The 19,758-nt window shown below is 44.0% G+C and overlaps 1 protein-coding gene across 9 annotated transcripts in view; it reads right to left on the bottom strand.

Annotated features, from left to right (window-relative positions):
* The window catches only part of dlg3 (discs, large homolog 3 (Drosophila)), a 171,636-nt gene that overhangs the window by 16,112 nt on the left and 135,766 nt on the right, over positions 1 to 19,758 (bottom strand). For 4 of the 9 annotated variants that reach the window (XM_070550717.1, XM_070550723.1, XM_070550726.1 and 1 more), the window contains 3 exons: positions 18,970 to 19,132; positions 4,721 to 4,877; positions 4,218 to 4,320 (listed from right to left, as the gene is read on the bottom strand). In XM_070550717.1, the coding sequence (XP_070406818.1) occupies positions 4,218 to 4,320; positions 4,721 to 4,877; positions 18,970 to 19,132 (423 nt within the window). Of the gene's footprint in view, positions 1 to 764; positions 1,791 to 4,217; positions 4,321 to 4,720; positions 4,878 to 13,621; positions 14,294 to 18,107; positions 18,234 to 18,969; positions 19,133 to 19,758 lie in introns of those variants that run through there. The other 5 variants (XM_015948861.3, XM_015948869.3, XM_070550732.1 and 2 more) reach the window with 4 other exon arrangements.

Below are 19,758 nucleotides of genomic sequence, written 5' to 3'. Positions count from 1 at the left end.
ACCAAAGCTTACAATATCCTCTCCAGTGTCTTATAGCATTACCGTGTCATGCACACATACACACACACACAAAGATTTACTCAGAAATATGAATGTGTTGAGGAGGCTAAGGCACAGTCAAGCTGGTGGAGCCATTTTGTTGAATGTACCTGGAAAAATACAAAAGCTGAGCAACATGTGAACTTTGCCCCCGTCAGCCTGAAACACGGACCAGTGGTTAGTGGATGAAGTAAAGCTGTGGCACACATGTCAGGAGCCCACACAGGTGAGGTGAAAACACCGTGCTGACACACACACACACACACACACACACACACACACACACACACACACACCTGTTTGACCACACTTGTCTCCCCCCACTTACAGGTTAAGGTAATAGAAGTGGACAAAAACACGTTAACCTGCTTCATGACTCCCACACCCAAACAAATAGGTGTTATTATAAGCCAGTTTTATTAAACTCCTGCCAGGGAATGACAGGTGTTTGCTAAAGAGGTAAAGGTGAGGCTGTCAGTAAACAGTCATTCAATTAAAAGTTGTATTGAAAAAAATAATCGTGTGTAACACAACTCTTTTAATTCTGAAGAAAGGCCGGCTCGTTCAAAGCGCACCTTCTGCCTCTTCAGTACAGGTTAGTGCTAATTTAGCAGCGAACGTCCTCGGTCCCTAACAGGTAACATGAGGATTACAACTCACGGACGGAGTTTGTTCCTGTTTTTGCCGACTTAATGGCCCCGGACCGGCTTTTCTGTTCGTCTTACCTCTGCTGAGTTAAACTGAGGCTATTGTTTCGCTGGCGCAGCCGGTAGTTTCTTCACCCAGCCATTAGGGAGTTGGTGAGGATGTGCTGCTGCTGCTGTTGTACCCGAGCCCTGGGCCCATCCCCCATCCACACACTGGCTGGTAGACACAGATAAAAAAAGTTTGCCGCTTTCCACCTTCACTCGCAGCACGTTGAATCCTTCCTCTTGTGTCGCAGTGGCGACGGGGCACGTACTTTCCGCTTATTCTGCCCTTTCCATCGCTTCCCGGCTCGGTGTTCGCGAACAGCGGCTGCTCGTAGTTTGAACGGGGAAGAACGCAGCGGTTTACCCGCCTTGCTGTTGGCTTGACTTTGCTGCTCAGCCTGCTAACACAGGAGCCGCCCCTGAACATGAATACTGAATCTCTGCCCCTGTTCGCAGCGGGAGCTTATCACCGGTACACCGGCAGGGCTGCTCCGTTAAAGAGCCACTGGTCACTTCCGGCACAACGAACTTTATCAGACTTATTCAGGCATGTTTATAAAACATATATCTTCTCTAGCTCCTGAGAGCCCCCAAGCATTCTGGTTCCAACATTTCCCATAATGCAACCTGTCAGTGCAGGTTTTCATCGACTCTTCCTGCTTGGAAAATGATAAATGATTGTTTAAAACGGTACACCGAAACCGAAAACACCCGTTTGGAGCTCCTGCCAACATTTATTACAACTTAGTCTATAAGCTACAAGACAACCACCCTGTTAGCTTACAATGGCAAAAACACAACAACCTTCAACTACCAGAATCCTACAGGACAATTATTAATAAAAAAGGGAACCATCATAAACTAATCCATGATGTAAAGGTAAACAGCCAAGATATCCAAAGTATGAGTAATTCAGAGAAATCACTATGCTGCTCCAACAAAAGTGTAATGGAGAAGATTTAGAGAACCAGTGTGAAAACTTACTGGTGGTAAACCAAAGAGGTGGCAATAGTTTCTTTGGATGTATGTTTCTGGGAAATGGTTATGAGCAGCGAGTATCCTACCTGTTGTAGATAGCTCGCTGGACAACCTCAGCTTGGAGAAACAGATTTTTTCTGACAGAATAGATGGACTTGTGAATGGGGCCAGTTATAATTTATTTCTGCTCTCCTAAAACACTCATATTAATGATGTTCACAGCAGTTTGTGCAAACATTATTTAATAAACATTTATACCAGTGTAAATGTCACATTTCATGTTTTTGTCCACAGAAGACTGTGGCTATCTGCAGCAGAAATGAAAAGTTGGAGTAGAGTGTGGAAGATGCCAGGATTTGGAGTCTTGATCATTAATATCCATGATATGCAAATATATAACATCTGATTGGCCAACAGGAATGCAACTCTTCTGCTGCCTTCTACTTTCTTGGGTGAAAAAAAAAACGCATTGATGATGTCTTTTGCCCACAAATAACACAAGCCCAAATGTGTTCTGACATGTTGTGGAGTTGCTATACCCAATGGATAGCTTCTACTAGGGACACACTCTGCTCTCTCCTGGACGCTACATCAACACAGCCTTCCCTGTCACAAACCAAGATGGGTGAGTCCATTAATGCTAATTTGACAATGTGACATGTACCAGACTAGCTTTTCTAATCAAAGAGTTTCTCTGTCTATTGACTTAGGCTGATGGTGAAAGACTTGAGTCTGCAATGTTTTTAAACCCAGTGTAGTAACTGTTTGCTTGCCAGTTCCATCAAAACCAATGTCTGTTTATCCACATTTGGGTAGTTCCAAGAGCCCTCTACAACAGGTAAGAGATAAAACAGCAGCTGGATAAAAAGTATAGTCACTGTTTATAGTATAATGGTTGGGCTATTTACTGGGCCTATTACCATTGATAGATTACTAAAACCTGCACAAGTAGCCACCAATGCATTTATGTAGGCTGAAAGCTGGAAACTTTGAGAACCATTTCCTAAACAAAAACTAAAGTTCAAATTCCCAAAAATATCATAACAGGAACCTGTGCACAAGTTGAAATCTTGGATTTTTGCTCTTTACATAAAGCAGTCAGACGACTAGCAGGTACTACTTTTCAAAGATTTGTATTGTAATTTCTCAGACATATTTCTGACATGCATGTGAAAATTAAGAAAAAGTCACACAAACTTAGTCACGGACGGTGACAGCCCTTCTAGACTTATTAAACAGTGATGCACTACAGCAGCAGAAAGGCAAAGAAAACACCCGAGAACAGCTTCTCCGTCATTGTCAGGTGCAAAACTGCATAATAAAACATGTTTGTTTTCAATTTCCAGGTGAGTTAAGGATAAATCAGTGGAGGTTTGGAAAATGGACAAAGGACAAAAATATGTGCAAATTTGAATCCTTTTCTTTTGACTCATTCGGTAAATCATTTAAAGTATCAACTATAATTTTTTCCTTCTGAGATCAAAATAATATTCCAGGTAGCTTTGACATGTCACCAAAACAAGAGTCTTACCCCTGCTTTCCACAGGAGCCGTCAGCAGCACGTTACTGCAGCAGCACATCATAGCTGCTGATAGGAACCGCTGTGGTCAACAGAACCTTTTCCACTGGAGCCGTCGGCAGCGCGAGTCGGCCGCGTCTCAGGAGCAGCATGTCGCGGCCTTTACGCGCCGGTTCTATTTTCTACGCACGACGCCTCTGAAACGGGTCAAGTTCGACATTTTGGGGGAAGGAAAGACAGGAAATCGGACGCGGAAATGGAGAGAAGCTCCTGAGATTTTCAGAATAAAGAACGTGCTGCCTTCCGGTTGCTTTACTTTTAAAAAACGTTACTAACTGTGCGGCCCCGTGAGAAGTTATCACGTAGCTAGCGGTCTCCTTTGTTTTTCAGGTCCGTATTGGTGATTATAAAACGGACAGAACATAAAACACAAACCATGTTGTAGTTTTCTCCTGCTTGTTGTGTTTACTGACGAAGTCACTCGTGTGACTTCGTGCTCTGTCGGTGACAGCTGCTCCCCTGCTGCTTCGCGTCTCGTGGGAAGGGCCAAGCAGCAGCTTACGCGAGCAAGACGTGCTGCTGCAGTAACGTGCTGCTGACGGCTCCCGTGGAAAGCCGGGGTTAGAGGGGCTCCTGAAACCTCAAATTCACTTGATGTTTTAGCTTTAATGATTAACTCTGAACCTGATGAAGAATTACCACCACTAATGTTTTTTTATTATTAGCAATGCTGTCAAAACGTGCTGTGAAAATCTTGTTTCAGCTAATTCTTAACTAAAAGTATCACAAACACAAGAATGACTCAATTATGTGTTGCAGCACACTAAATGAGTACTCAGAGGGCGACTGGTGGGGTCAAAAAAAGGAAAAACGTTTGGAACAAGGCTCATTTTGGAAAATGGACTGGTTAAATTAGTTTGAGCAACAAAACTACTCAACAGGACTGATATAAAGGTCTGAGTTAATGCCAAGAGGCAGCAGGGCCTTACCTTCAGGCCTGTACTGAGCAATGATGGTGACAGTCTGTCCAGCTCTTTTCAGCGCTGCAGCCGCCTGCTCATGTGTGGCATTCCTAAGGTTCACGCCGTTCACCTGCAAACAATCAGACAATTTTAGAGAAAAAGAAATAATTTCAGCTGAGCTCTGCACAGAAAATCAGTGTTGTCGCTGTACCTTTCTGAGTAAGATCTGCCATTATTATGAGAACATAGAATCAACTGTGACCTGTGTTGTTTTTTGGTATCTTTTTACATCACAAACAGTTTTAGACAACAAGCAGCATTAAAATAGACATTTAAGTAATTCTGGGTAGAGTGTAGCTTTAGCTCCTCAGAGTTGTTTTGGATTTAATGTCTTGCTCAAGGACATTTCTGCGTGGGCAGGTATTCTATGGGCCGTCATTATTCTGACAGCAGGAGTTGGCTGGAGATCTCACTGCATCTAACTTGTTAACATGGTGGGGAAACGGGAAGCTAGAGGTGGGAATACTGACTGAGAGAATCCGGTCGCCCCTCCTCAGCTCGCCGCTCAGATCTGCCGGCCCTCCAGCCAGGATGAAGGACACAAAAATCCCCTCTCCGTCCTCCCCTCCGACGATGTTGAAGCCCAGACCGGTGGAGCCCTTGTGCAACACCACCTTCCTCGGCTCCCTGCCGAATGAAGACACAGCATCAAGGTGAAGGGTGGGACACAGTCATCAGGAGACATCATGGCTGAGAGACACGAGCACAAGTGTAATAGAACATATGCAAAGTTTTATACAGAGGTGTTTTCACACAGCCATCTTTAGTTCAGACTGTGTATGACACTCAAATGTCAAGAGCACTCGGTTTAAGCAGGCCTGCAGATCTCTCACTGTGGATCTGCCATGTTTATAGTTGAAAGTGTGTACTTAAAATAAACAGTTTAAATGATTTAGGTGGAGGACACCACACTCTGGTGGAAAGCAATAATTACCCATGAAATAACCATGCAATAACCATTATGCTAGAACAGTGCCATGCAAAGGTTTTCCTGAGTCAAAAATCTCAAAATAAACCTTTTCTTCCAAACATCAGCATATATGTATATATATTTTTTTATTTGTAAAAAACATTGAAAGGAGCATGAGTGTCGTACAACTGCTAGGGTTGAGGCGTGTTCAGTCATCGTTCAGTCAAAAGCACAGAACTGTAAGACTCTTTAACACTCTGACTCAACCACTTATTTGCAAACAATAAACAGGCAATGGCTCCTCTAAAAGATGCCTACTATTCTAAAAACTAAAGATACCACCACCCAGAAATCAAAAGAAAGATGGTAGCTATCTTACTCAATGTGCAAATAAGCAAATTATTTAAAAAATAAAGTAGGATCTGGTTGAGGCCTGAAGATTACACAGATTAATCTGTTTGTAGGATTACTCAGAATTAAAACATTTTTGATCAGCAGAAATGTTGTAAACTACTGCAGAGGGTGGTGGTGGTGTACTGTTCTACTGGGTTGTAAAATCTGCACAGATTTGTGTAATGATAAATAAACCTTTCCTGCAAACTCACAACAGAATCAATCGGTCCTTGTCAGATGACATATCGGGTGCTGCAGCCTGGACACCATAATCAGTGTTTGTGGGTCACAGGCCAGCAGCAGAACCAGTATGTGGCAGGCAAAGTGTTCTTACTTTAAGTAGACCTCAGCGATAAATTGATGTAATGAATTAATTTGAATTCTTTGTTGCTGGCGATTTAAATAAAAGTAAATCAAATTTTATGTAATAGCGGCTTTTTGGCCCTCTGGAGCTTCCGTAGCGTTAGTTTCACATAACCACGACAACACAGCACGCACACGAAACAGCAACAGCAATGGCCACCGGTGAGAGTGGGAAGTTTGTTCCTAAGAAAGAATGAAATCATCAGTTGTTTGGAACTGGTTTGGGTTTGCTGCAACGGACAACGGACGTGGAGCGTGGCACTTTTATTCCAAGAGGGTGTGCATTTATTCGTTATTCATCTCAGAAATGAGGGTTACATTTGTCTTGCTTGTGATTACATAAAAAACAAAACTGGCTTTTAGGTGCCTTCCATTTGCACTTATTGCTATTCTTATTAATTGAATGGGAGAGAGAATCGAAAAAAAAAAAAACGTAAATTGAATAAAATAAATAAATAAAATTAAATACAATAAATAATAAGTTAAACTGTTTAATTGTAACATTAATATGTTGCTGGACATGCTGGTCAGCTTGTTGAAACTAAATATTAAAAAGCAAGTCACCGCCTACCAGATTCTTTCTCAACTCCCACTTCCTGTTTGAAAAATGCAACAAATGCTGTTGCCTAGCAGACCCAGAGGGTGGAGCCGCTAACAAATACACACACTCACGACATTGTGACATCATGATGTACCATCTAACATCATAGTGTACCTCTTAGCCAATAGCGACAGCAGATTTAAATTCAAATGCAGTGCTGAGTTTTTACCTGACGACGGTGCAACACTGACAGTTTTAAGCAGAATATTTAAATTTTAAAGGGGCATCATGGAAGTTTGACAGCCAAAACATGTATAGAAATAATAAATTTCTTCTTCATACATTCTCCTGCAATGCTCTGGTCCTGTAGAATGAGCCCTGGCATTTTTACTGTGATTGCCTGTTTTTCTGTAAAATCACAGAAAAAGAGAGCTGCTCAGGTCGAGCAGGCTGCTTCATGCGCGTTCACGCTCAGGCATAGCCCGTAGCATTTGCTATCAGTAGCTTTAGCAGCAGGGAGTGAGGTAGTGCCAACTACTACTAACGCCTAGTCATGAACCTAGCTACATTTCTGAGGACCCGTAGCTACTTTCTTCTAGATATTTCCTGCAAATTAGCAACAAAATAGCCGTTTTCGCTCCGAACCGTTCTTTGAATGTTGTTTCAGCTGTCATCAGGAATATAAATATTACAGATACAAAAGATGTCACTGATAATATAGCACATCCAGTACGTTGTCGGACTCCCGTGCGGAAGACCCAAGTTCGATTCTGGATGTGAACATAATTTATTTTGTTTCTTTTTTTACATTAATGGTAATGTTGATCTCAAAATAATTTGTAAAGCCCTGGCAAAAAGATTAGAAAAGGTAACCCCCTTCATAATACAACCTGACCAAACTGGTTTCATCAAGGGTAGACAGTCATCCACAAACTCACGTAGATTACTTAATTTGATAGATTTCTCTTACAGTAGAAACATAGAAACTGGTATATTATCTCTAGATGCAGAAAAGGCTTTTGATAAGAGTTAACTGGAAGTTCTTATTTGCAACTTTACATAAATTTGGGTTTGGGAACTTCTTCATGAACATGCTACAAACATTATACAGTTCACCAACAGCACGTGTCAGGACGAACGACCAAATATCAGCTAGCTTCCGTCTTCAGAGGGGACCAGGCAGGGATGCCCACTCTCCCCCTCACTGTTTGCTATCTTTATTGAACCACTAGCAGCAGCAATTAGGCAAACAACAGATATTAAAGGGATAAAGTGTAAGAAAATAGAACATAAGATCAGTCTTTGTGCAGATGACGTTTTACTCTTTCTCCGGAATTCTCAATCATCTCTCTCTCATTCAATAGAACTGATAAACTCTTTTTCAAAAGTTTCAAATTACTCTATAAACTGGTTAAAATCCACAGTTCTACCAATTAATTTCTCTTTTGTCAATTTACTTAATACACAATTGGAGTCAGGGAATATCACATACCTGGGAATTAATATCTCCCAAGTTAGCAGATCTAACCAAACTAACTACATCCCACTTTTAAAGAAAGTGGAAGATGATCTTGCAAGATGGAAATCCTTACCGATATCACTCATGGGGAGGGTTGCTACAATTAAAATGATGGTCTTACCCAGAATAAATTACTTATTTTCAATGATCCCAAACAAACCACCAGCTGACTGGTTTAGATTTCTGGACTCCTCAATTACTAAATTACTTTGACAGCATAAACCTTCACGAATTAGCTTAAAAACGCTTCAGAAGACCAAAGACAGAGGACTGGATCTACCCAACTTTTATTATTATTTCTTAGCCAACAGGCTGCAATATATACCAAGATAGTTGCAAGATAACCCACTAGACGAGTCCTGGTTAGATATAGAACAGACACTTTGCAATACCATAGAGCTTTCAGACTTACCATTTATTAGCTCAAGCATAAGAAAACATGAAGGCTTCAAAAGTATATGTATCAGCACCTCTCTGACAGCATGGTGGGAGTATCTTAAAATGACAGAGTCTTCACTAGTACCATGCAGACGTACACCTATCTGGAATAATCCTGATATTTATCAAAATAATAAAATGATGAACCTTCCGGACTGGAAAAATAAAGGAATCCTATACCTGGAACACATACATGAAGGATTGGACTTCATCCCATTTAATAGAATAGTCTCCCAATTTAGAATAGATAAGAATAGCTTTTTAGAATACCACCAAATTAAATCTGTAGTCAAGCGAAAATTTAAGCTCAATAAAATAGAATTACAAACACCACCAAGGGTATTAGACTTGTATAATCTCAACCCCCCCAAACTACTGTCTAAAGTATATAAGACACTGTCCAAAATAGACGATAGAATAGCAATCCCTATTGAAAAATGGGAGGTGGATCTATCAGTCAGCGTTGACCAGATCTTCTGGTCCCAAACTTGTTTAAAACTTTTAAAATGATCAGACACTCCCATTTACAATTAATTCAGTACAAAATTCTACACAGAGTACACTATACAGGTCATCAGATGTTCAAAATGGGGTTTGTGTTGTCTGACACCTGTACACACTGCACAAACAACATTCCTGACAATTACATTCATGCACTGTGGTCCTGTCCACCTGTCCAGAAATTTTGGGGTAGAGTATGTGAAGACCTGTCAAAGTGTCTGAAATGTCATATCCCAACCACCCCCTCTCTTTGTTTACTGGGAAACCTGGACGATGTCCCGATTGAAACATCTTTGGTTCACGTGGTTCTGACTGCCATCTGCATCGCTAAGGAAACTATCCTCTTGAATTGAAAAAATAGAGAAACTCTCTGCATCAACCAGTATAGAAATATTTTGTTAGATCATATTACACTTGATTTAGCATCTGCTTCCACTTCAAATCAATCTCTCTGGGCTCCTTTGATCGGTTCCATCACATAGCGATGCCGGGGGAGCATTGATATTGTCCTGTAGGATGATGTGGGTGAGGGGGTGGAGGATCTGAGTTTGGAGAATCTGGACGTTCCCTGGAGGTGGGTTCACTGGGGGTGTCTGGGACTGGGGGGCCGTTGCCCCCCTCTGGAGGTGCTTTGGTTGCCTCAGGGGGTGGACTACTGGCGGTTGTGAGTGGGGCCCCTTGGAGGTCTTGGCGGCAGCCATGGGTCACTGCCTGGCGGCTGCATTGCCCCTGGGCGGGTCTGGGTGGGGGCCTGGGGGCTTGGGGTGGCTAGCCCCACGTGGGGATCTGGGCGGGGCCTTGGGGGTCGGGTCCTGACATGTATGCTGCCGGGGAGAAGGCAGGAACATGCAGCAGTGTCTGGCCCGGGATCAGGGGCCTCGGGTAGACCTTGGCTCCTCTGCTGTCCCATCACAAAGGAGGGGGAGGTCCAGGAGGGGGAGGACCCAACCTTGCCTGGATGTCCTATGTTTTATATATTCAGAAAGTTGTGCAAATGCAGGGATGGGCGTAGATATTCTGCTGGGGTTGGGATGGGTTGGTGCCCTCGGACTCCGTGGGGCTCTGTAATGCTGCTGCTTTGGGCCCTGGCAGGATGGGCTGGGGTCTCCATGCCCTGGGCAGCAATTTGACAACAGAGGTGCCTATTGGGGCCAGTGGGGGAGCTGGCTCCCTGGAGGGCTAAGCCCAACCAGCCATTCCTCCCCATCCCCGCATATTTCTCTCCTCCTGCTCCCTCACATCATCACACAAACATGCACATAGGACCTTGGGGGGTGGGCAAGTCAGGAAGTGCGGGTATGGACCCCATTTCCGCATTCCTGTGGCAACCTGCCCCCCAATTTTATTTGCACTTTATACACTTCCACTGACGACATTCCACGCAAACACACACTTAGGGCCTTGGGAGTGAGCGCATTCAACGGCATTTGGCAGGGGGATTCCTCAGCCTCATCCCAAGTGCCGGTGCCCACTTCCAATTTTAAACTGCACTTAGACACCGAGGGCTGTGGGTGCAAGTGGGGTGGTGCGGTGGCATCAGCTGGCATAGGCCAGACAATGCCCGCACTGCCCGCTCACCACAGCCATGGAATACACCTCATCAACACACACTAACACTATATTGGAGCAGGTGGAGGGAGACTAGGGGTCTTAGCACACCTCTGTTGTTGCTTGGCTTCCTGGGGCTGGAGGCTAGGAGGGAGATCTGGCCGTCTGGTTGGGGTCTGGGGTGGTGGGTTGCTGTGCTCAGCGTTGGGCGGGGGAGCCTGCTCATCAGCACCCCAGCAGAAAGGGTCAAACTCTGGTAACCGGTGATGGTTGTACCCCACGTGCAGCAGTACCGGGACCAGAGTGAATAGGGTGTGTATGGGGAGCATGAGTGGATGTCCGGCGTGCATTTTTGTAAGTCTTTGGTTGTATGTGCATGTGTGAGCATGAGGGAGGGAGTGTGTGACCGTGTTTGTGTATGACTGTATATGTCAGGTGGGGCCTTTGACTCCTCCCCTCTCCTGGGACTTCTTTTGATGATATAGATCTTCGTCTCCCCTCCCCCTGCCACACCTGGTGTGGGGTGTGGTGCCTTGGTCTGCCTGAGTGTTCTTGGCTCCCGGGTCAGGGGGTTTAAGATTTTTGGCGTCTGCCTGATCAATCCCGGTGGCGGCCTGGTGGGGTCTGGATCCCTGGGCTCTGCTGGGTCCCCGGCGGGGGTGGTCGCCCCTGGGTCCCGGGTCACTGGGTCGCGGGCCTGAGGGCTTGCCGCTGATGTCTCCAGGGATTCTGCCGGCTGCTGGTTGTGGCCCCCCGGGGCGATCCTCTGTGCCTCTCGAGGGGGGCGGGGGCCTTTCTGGTTGCAGTCTCCTTGGGGTTCCTGTGTTCTGGGGCAGCGCCTGGATCTCTGGGACTTGGAGCTCCCCCCGTCTCCTACGCATCTTTGGGGGGCAGATCTGTGGCCCCTCACACTCTATTGGACGCTCCTATAGATAAACCTTACATAAACAAGCACGTGTACACACACAGGTGCTCACATGGTGCTCTCAAAAGTATGGGCTTGGGCACGTTCAACACAGGTCTTACGACTATGGTGGGCACTTAATGCACTGTGATTTATTATCGTGTGACTGTTCAGTTAAACAATGTTGATTATATATTTCTTCATCAAGTTGACACAGTGATAGCTTGATCTTGTTGTATTGTTGTTGTGTCCCTTTTTTTATTTTTGCTTTTTTTCTTGTCTCTTTCTGCAGGTCTAGAAGCAGACTCTTGTTCATTATTGTTTATTTTTGTTGAACCCCCCACCCCCTTCCCCCTCTCTCACCACCTTTTGTCTTTTCCTTTCTCTTTCACCTCTGACTCCGTGTCTGGTCGGAACTACAAAGCAGTCAAAAACAATAACAATAAAGTTTTAATTATCAGGCGTGACATTAAAAGCAGATGCTTTGATGCTCCATCTGAGAGTAAATCTGTAAGGCTTGTTACCAGCATTCAGACATCAATTCTGTTTGCTTCACAGCCAGACAGGTCACGGTAAAAAATAAATAAATAAATAAAGAAAGAAAGAAGCAGAAGCTGGCCACGCCCACCCATGCCTTATTTAAGCTGCTATAAGCTGAGAAGCTCCCAATATCTGGGAGGATCTCGGAGTAGAGCCGCTGCGCCTCCAGTAACAGCTCTCTCTTCAACGCAAGAGGTAGTTCTGTTCCACTTTCCCCGTTTGTGACATCACAAACAGGGACTCTTTGAAATGGCTTGTTTTAGGCACATAATACTTACAGCTAAACAATGACAGAAAAAGGAAGGACTGTCATGTATGGAGTGTTTATAGAGGTAGTAGAAACCCACATGGCAGCACAAAAATGGTGCAAAAGGTACGTTTAGCAAAATATGCCCCCTTTAAGATTTTTAATAAACATATTTGCCCATCTGGGACATTAGTGAAGTAGATCACTTCGATAACAAACTAAAGATCTTAAACACACCTAGAATTTATAATAGACTGACTTAAGTAATGTTACATCTCATAAAACACGACTACCAGAATATCCGGAAGCTAAAGGCTGTTGCTGTTTACAAAATCCTTCCCTAATTGATACTTACCTGAGAAAGTGTTACTAATTACTGTTAATTGTTTTTAATAAATACCAAACAAGCACGTCAGCCCTTCATTAGATATTATCTACAGTATTTAAGGTATTTGTTTAAACCAGTAACAGCAGCAGAAACATGATTAGGGCTAAAGAACTAATATCCATTGACTGCAGCTCGTGCAATAAAATGTACACACACACACACACACACACACACACACACACACACACACACACACACACACACACACACACACACACACACACACACACACACACACACACACACACACACACACACACACACAAACTAACATCCAGTCAAATCAATGCTTAACAATAGGCCACCTCCCGGAGCTCTGCTTCAGCCGCTATGACTCATCATCCAGCAGGCTGCACAGACTGCCTCAGCTCTAAAACAGTCAGGAGGCCACGCTGCTGCTTCAGTGCAGCAGAAGCACTCCGAGAACACAACTTACACACATGCGAACACACACTGTTGGAAACTTAACAGTGAACACACACACACTCAAAGTTTATCAGCAGATTAGCATCTACTTTTGTGCAGAAAAACATAATTTCCTCTCAACAAACAGCATCGCATGTCTCCCATTAGTGGACTTCTCTAGCAGCACTCGGCCTGTGGTCTACAGGAACAATCATTCCCAAATGGCTGCATTCAAACTTCCTGTTAAGACGCTTTTGCCATCGAAGGTTGTTGAGGAAACACTCCAGAAATCCAGCTCCATTCAGAAAGTGGAAAAACGGAAAAGTAAAACAATCTACAACAAGTAAAGCAAATGCTAATGGTTGCAGAACCACCAAGAGAAGCATGGAGCTGTAACAATTCTAAATAAAATGATACAGAATTTGGTCAGAAAGGTTTCTAACAAGTAGAGCTGGTATTAAGATAGTTCAGCAATGACAGCTTGTGTGATAATAAACTTACATTATAGCTATTTATATTTCTTAGTATGAATGATTGAAAAAAGCTTGAGCTAATTGCCACAAGCATGTTAAAACCAGTGCCGTGCCTGCAGATAACTCAGGCTTAAAAATAACTGGTTTCCATTTTGAGCGTTTCTTCTCAGCTTCACTAGGCACTCAGATCTCCATGGTTACCTTAGGATCCAGATCCGGTGCTTGCTTCTGAAAGAGCATTTCCTCACTGTGTTTTCAGGCAGGCTCTTCACCAGCGACATAGAAGAGGAGATGTTCACCGTAAACATCTTGGCTCAGCTCAACATGACTCTAGGACCCCTCTTTCTGTCTGACCCTCCTCACAGAGGTGGTCTGCACTTTTAAATTCTTGTCTTCAGGGGCTTGTGCTCCCTATCTTAGCCCATGTGTGGCGTGATGAGAAACAGCTCATCATCAGGCTGTGACAATAGTTCTCCCTATCACCAGCGAGCCAACAACTTAACTCTAACGCTCCCAGATGTAAGAATCATAACAATCACATCTGGATTTATCGTGGCTCGGATGTGTTGAATTTAGTCAGAGCTGATCTCCGTTCAGGCTCTGCTGTCATGCCGCTGCAGCTTTAGTTTGATTGTTTTTAACACGACAGAGCAGCAGTCCCATCTGTCAGCCTGGACCTCTGGAGACCAAGCAGATAAATTCCCAGAAGCTTCTTTGTTAATTTGTAGAAGTGTAAACAGACTCATGGATGGCCTTTCATGACTTCCAGGCCTTTGATTTATCGACCTCATAATCAATGACCTGGCTGCACACTGGACAACAAGCTAGATTTCCCAACAGGAAGATAAAGTGGAATATTTCAAGAGATAAGGTCTTCTTATCCTCCAGCCGAGACTTTAAAGGAGCAGGATGTGTGTGTTTTTAAGTGCGTTTACCTATAAGAAGTGACTCTCCTGGCCGTTTTCGTGGAAAAAGGCAGTGAATTCCAACGGTTTTTAATGCAGGGATAAAGCTTCCGCTCTCTATCCTAAGACCTGCTTCCCCTCCCCTCCTTGCCATCCATGCCAGGAATGTAAACAGTTATAGAGCAGTGAAAAAAGCCCCCCCCCCCCCATCTCTGTATCTCCGCTCTGTGCTTCAGTGTGCTGGCTGAGGCCGTCACAGCTCAATCCCAGAGCTGTGAATGGATATCTGGGCTGCAAGGTTCAGTGGGTCGTGCTGCTCTGGGCACAGCACAGTAATTGGCTCTGCTTGGCTGATTAATGGTGGACACTGCAGATGGACACCATTTTACACATCCAGACACTTACTATGGTGAAGCTTCATCTTTTCCTATCCACAAATAGGTTATATAAGCTTCTATAGAGATAAATATATATGCTGCACCCTGCCTCTCTTTTCACTGCTTTGATTCCACCCAAAGATTTTCTGTGGCTGATCTTTTCCCCTAATTTGACTGGTGCACATTTATTCCCCAAAAAGGTGGCAGTTTAAACTTCACGCCTCAATCTGTGACTCAGAGTTTAAAATAAAAGAATGATGTGTGGTCAGCGGAGTCCGCTGTCACTGGTTTTATTCTAGACTCCTCTTTGTGCGTTAGCCTTTAAAACTGCCAACCAAAGGTCAGAGCGCTACAGACGGCTGGACTCTTGCATTCGTCAGTTAAAGATTTAGTTTGTTTCAAGTGGAGATGGAGTTACTGATTAGCTCAGCCACAGCTGCAAGAGGTGTCAGGCTGAAGAGTTCACACCAAAGTTTCATGTGGGAACACAAACAGGATCCGTTGCTACGTATTTCTTTCCTAAACAAAAGTAAATCCATTTTTAAAAGTTTTTAAAAAACGTATTTAGTACGACTGCTACTCCACTTGTCCTTGGTGCACATTAACAAAGCTCAGGGAACATGACTGTGTTTGTTTCTGAATCTAATTTTCCATTCTATTTTGAAGGTCTTGCTCTCTTTTATGCTAATCTTGGTTTCATTTTAAGAGCCGTCTTTGTGACAGTAAATGAACTGAGCACAGAACAGAAGCTTCTCCTTGATGACGCTGCCAGATAAGAATCCAAGCAGCTGAAGTTTCCAAAACAGAACAGTGTACAGAGTCTGATAGCACTAACGGACAGGAGCTGCTTGTTTTAGGGATCCTGTGCACCGTCACCCCTGGACATAGATGCGTGATTACACCAAAAGCATTTTAAACACAGGCTTTATCTCTCATCGAGTCAGACATGAACATCGAGTCAGACATGAACAGGAACAAGGAAGGGAGGATAATATCAGATGGACAAAGTGCAGAGGGAGGCCTGCATTGATTTGTTTTTCACAACCAGCCTACTACGCTCTACAGCACCCTGCTGAAACAGCATTATCCAAGTGAGGAAGGAATCTGGCCGTTAGCTTCATAGAGCTTAGATGCTCATCAGCTTGTCAGCCTTGATGTCCTCTGAGACAACGCCGCTCTTCTCTGATCACACAGCTGACCTGACATACATTGACACGCCGGGTGCAAACAGGTGCACGCGTGGTCACGACACGGAGGCGGTTTTCATTTGTCCAGCTGATTTAAGAGGTGTGTGGTGCGCGGGGGTGTTGGTGTGCATGGGTTTGTCACAGTGTCACAACTGTGCACTTCTAAAAGTGCATGTCGGTGTTTATGTTGATTTGTCAGCACACTGAGCAAATGTCTCTGTGTACAGTACACATGTGTGATTGGTGCTGGCAGCGCAGGTGATGAGAGGGGTAAGACCAGAGTGCATGGCCTGATTTTCCCAGCGTGCTGATGAATCATGACAGCTGCAGGATTGTCTTCGACTGCTGGTCTACCAGACTGTACCGGATCAGGGCCTTTTCTCCATGTTACTTTGCGACAACATGGAGGTGGTGTGTTTATATTTACACGGATCAGCTGGTGAGATGTTCCTGAAACGTTGGTGAAGGGTGGTCTCTCCTTTCATTTATACCGAGCTCTTTATTCTCACTCAGGAAAACGCTTATCGGAATCAGAGCGTGGCATATATGTTACACAATATAGGCTAAATTTAACACAAGCAATGGCTCACACAGAGACATCCAGGCATTCGTCCATGTGGTGATGCACAATGAACAAGACTGTGGGAAAAATAAATAAATTAAAAAAATCAAAATGCAGGGGGCCTTTTGCACATTTGACGATGCCAAACAGAAAATAACCCACAAGCTTCTGCCGTAAATATAATAACAGTAGTGAAACAGCCAGAGCTGAGCTATAGACTTGGTTTGTATCAATGCCTCCTGACAGATGGGACTGGGCAGCTTGTGAGAGCGTGAAGCCCTTTCTGCTGCTCTCCTGTGGTGGTGCAAGTGTAGCTCCATTTTACTGTTCGGATTACATAGATTTAATCATATTAGTAGAAAACCGATGGACAAAGAATATCCACACAGACTAACAGCAATAAATACTAATCAGGTCCTTTTACCATCATCTGATCTATGTTCATTTGTTGCTGCATATTTTATATTCTTTCATGTTTCTCGTACGCTCATGAAAGACTTCACAGCAGCAGCAAACGCTGCAGATATGGTTGGAACGTGTGCATGCATTCATTCGACATGATTTTCATGCCTAAATTAGGCCTTTGGTCATTGCTTTAAACAGTCCAGCGTAGGAGCAGGTCCTCAGAAGGTGTACAGATGTGAGAAAAAGGATAGTACGTATACACAATTTAAGAATATTCAGTTACAGTTTTATGGCTTGAGAGAGAATTATATTTGATGTTTAGCAGCAACTCGTCAAAGCACAGGCCAGCTCATCGATGGTACCAGCGTCTAAAGTCAGGTGAGTTTTACACTCTTTTGGTTTTGATGTTAAAACTGAATCTTGTGGATTCTTTGGGATATTTAAGTCCAGTAGAAACACAGTTAGGTGTTGTAAAAGTGGTACATCCAACATCAAGAACCATGTACACAAGGCACGGTGGTGGTGGCATCATGCTTTGGTACATGCTTTTCTGTATTGTAAAGAAAGGAAATAGGGGGAATTCTTCATCATAACAGACACTAAATATCTGTGGAATGAGGAGATTTTTGTCATCTTTGGAATTATGTTTTCAAATTCCTAAACTACAAGTTTTTTAAAACACAATTTTGATCGTTTTCCAACTCTATAGAGAAAATGAGACAATTATCTAATCCAAAATTGTCCTTGAGCTTCCAGATGGCCTTCTAAAGCCTTGAACCTCTAATGTACTATTATAAATATGTTTTGGTAAACTAATGTACTGGTGTCAGATTGCACTAGAAGAAGAAAAGTTCAAAGAAATGACAGAAAGTCCAATCTTGTCATCACAATCATGTCCATGAATGCACGTCAGTTTCTGAGGGGAACCTGAGGTCAAACGGTGAGTTTGTCACAGAACATGAAAGGCAAAACCACACCTTGTATCAGCAGAAAGCTGTCAGGTACACATGAGGTGGGGAAGCACATACATGCAAACACAAAGAGATCTAAAAGAGGAAATCACAAACGTCACCCTGCAACCCTCCCCTCTCATCCACTTGTAGATTTGAATCTATCTCTGTGTTTATTACACAGCTGTAGCGCCACATGTTGGTGGTTAGGTACGTTTTTGTCTGTCCTGTCAGAGGCCCGATCTACTGAGCTACAGAGAGGAGGGTTAGCTAAGCAAGGCAAGATGGACTAGGTTAGTACCTGCTAGAGAAGGGGAGTGGACCTTGGCACAAGGGAGCGGGGAAAGGAGAGAAGCCTCTGTAGAGGGCCTGGGGCGCCTTGCTATCCCCAGGTTTGTGGATGACACTGTAAATAGGTTCAGCCCTGCTGTGGGGTACAGGAATCACAGTGAACGGGACAAGTGTAGGACACAAAGAAAGCACACATACCAACAAAGAAGCAACAAATGCACACACAAGTCATGTAGACAGCTTGTACAAGGACATTACAGGGAAACATAGCAAACATTCATCCAGAACAACACTCACACACAAACATGTGCCAATATACATAAATTACTAAATGCACCTTTCTCTCCTCAGAGCTGTGGGTTAAGCTGGCTCAAAGCCTCGTGGGACCGTCCAATCAAGTCCCTATAAATGCTACTTTGGATCTACTTCTTGGACAGGAAGGTTAAAATAGTCTTTACAAGTACAAGAAGAGACGAGGAGCCTCTCTCAGGACACAGGCCACCACTCAAAGTCCAGCTACGATGTTGGACACACCACCACAACCCCGAATGAGCTGACACATACAAACTGTTTGTTTTCCTTCAAACACTCAATGAGAGTTTTAAAAAACTATTGTACAAGCATGTATCATCAAAATCGCCATGACGATACATATGAAACAGCAACGGGATGGAGCACACCGGCAACTAAAGAACACCCAGACACAATACAAATACTTTGAAGACATAGTTTAAACCCAGACAGGTTTCCTCAACAGCGAGGACCACAGCGGCAGACACACCTATGATTTGTTCAGACCTGCGTTCTTAAAGCAGCACGGCTGTGACTGGAGAGGGAAATGATCAGCCTGAGAGAGTTTGCTTTTAACCTACCTCGTGAAGTCTTCCTCCCCCATCATGTGGCGGGGAACAGGTGAGTACCTGGACGGGGTGACCTGAGGAGGTGGGTACACTGGCTTGGGCTCCATTGCTCCCACGTAATTGTGGCTGACATGGTTGTCCACCATGGTGGGGAAGGCTGGAGGGAGGGCCAGGCCAGTAGGGGGAAAGAAAACTTGATTAAAACACAGACAACAAAAAACAGAAACTGCAGAGGTCAGGTCCAGGGTATCTGCAGGTTTAAGAAAGTCCAATATAAAACCTTCTTTTAAGAAAACTTTGATCAAATGTAATGCCTTGCATTCTCCGAACAAAAAAGCAGTGAGACCACCTTACAAATTGTTCTGTCCAAGCCCTCATTGGAACAGAAAGGGCTAAAAATAACGTGAACGTCAAGATAAATGCGCTGCAGAGGATAAAAGTTTATTTTCCAGAAACAAAAATTGTTGTGCCACTAAACCTGCACTTTCCCATGGCTCACACGTCCATTAGCTAAGGTAGCTAACATGCATTTATTTGTAAAGGTGTGGATCACTCGTTTAATCAATACCTTTGCAGTGGTCTCTAGAAGGAATGAATGCCTTGCAGGCATAACTCAGGGCACAGAAAAGCCCACAAACCCCTAAGCAAGTCATGTCTGCAATATCACAGCTGAGCTTCAGATGACAGAATTCTTATTTCCCGATATTTGGACATCACGCCCCAGATTGGATAACAGCAACCCGACTCTACCACTGACTTGCAACATGGATGTTGTATCTCCACAAATAACACAAGCCTGAA

The sequence above is a fragment of the Nothobranchius furzeri genome, chromosome 1 (genome assembly GCF_043380555.1).
Source record: "Nothobranchius furzeri strain GRZ-AD chromosome 1, NfurGRZ-RIMD1, whole genome shotgun sequence".
Classification (NCBI taxonomy): Eukaryota; Metazoa; Chordata; class Actinopteri; order Cyprinodontiformes; family Nothobranchiidae; genus Nothobranchius; species Nothobranchius furzeri.
The sequence above is the reverse complement of the archived record's forward strand: the minus strand, read 5'-3'. Positions and strand labels throughout refer to the sequence as shown.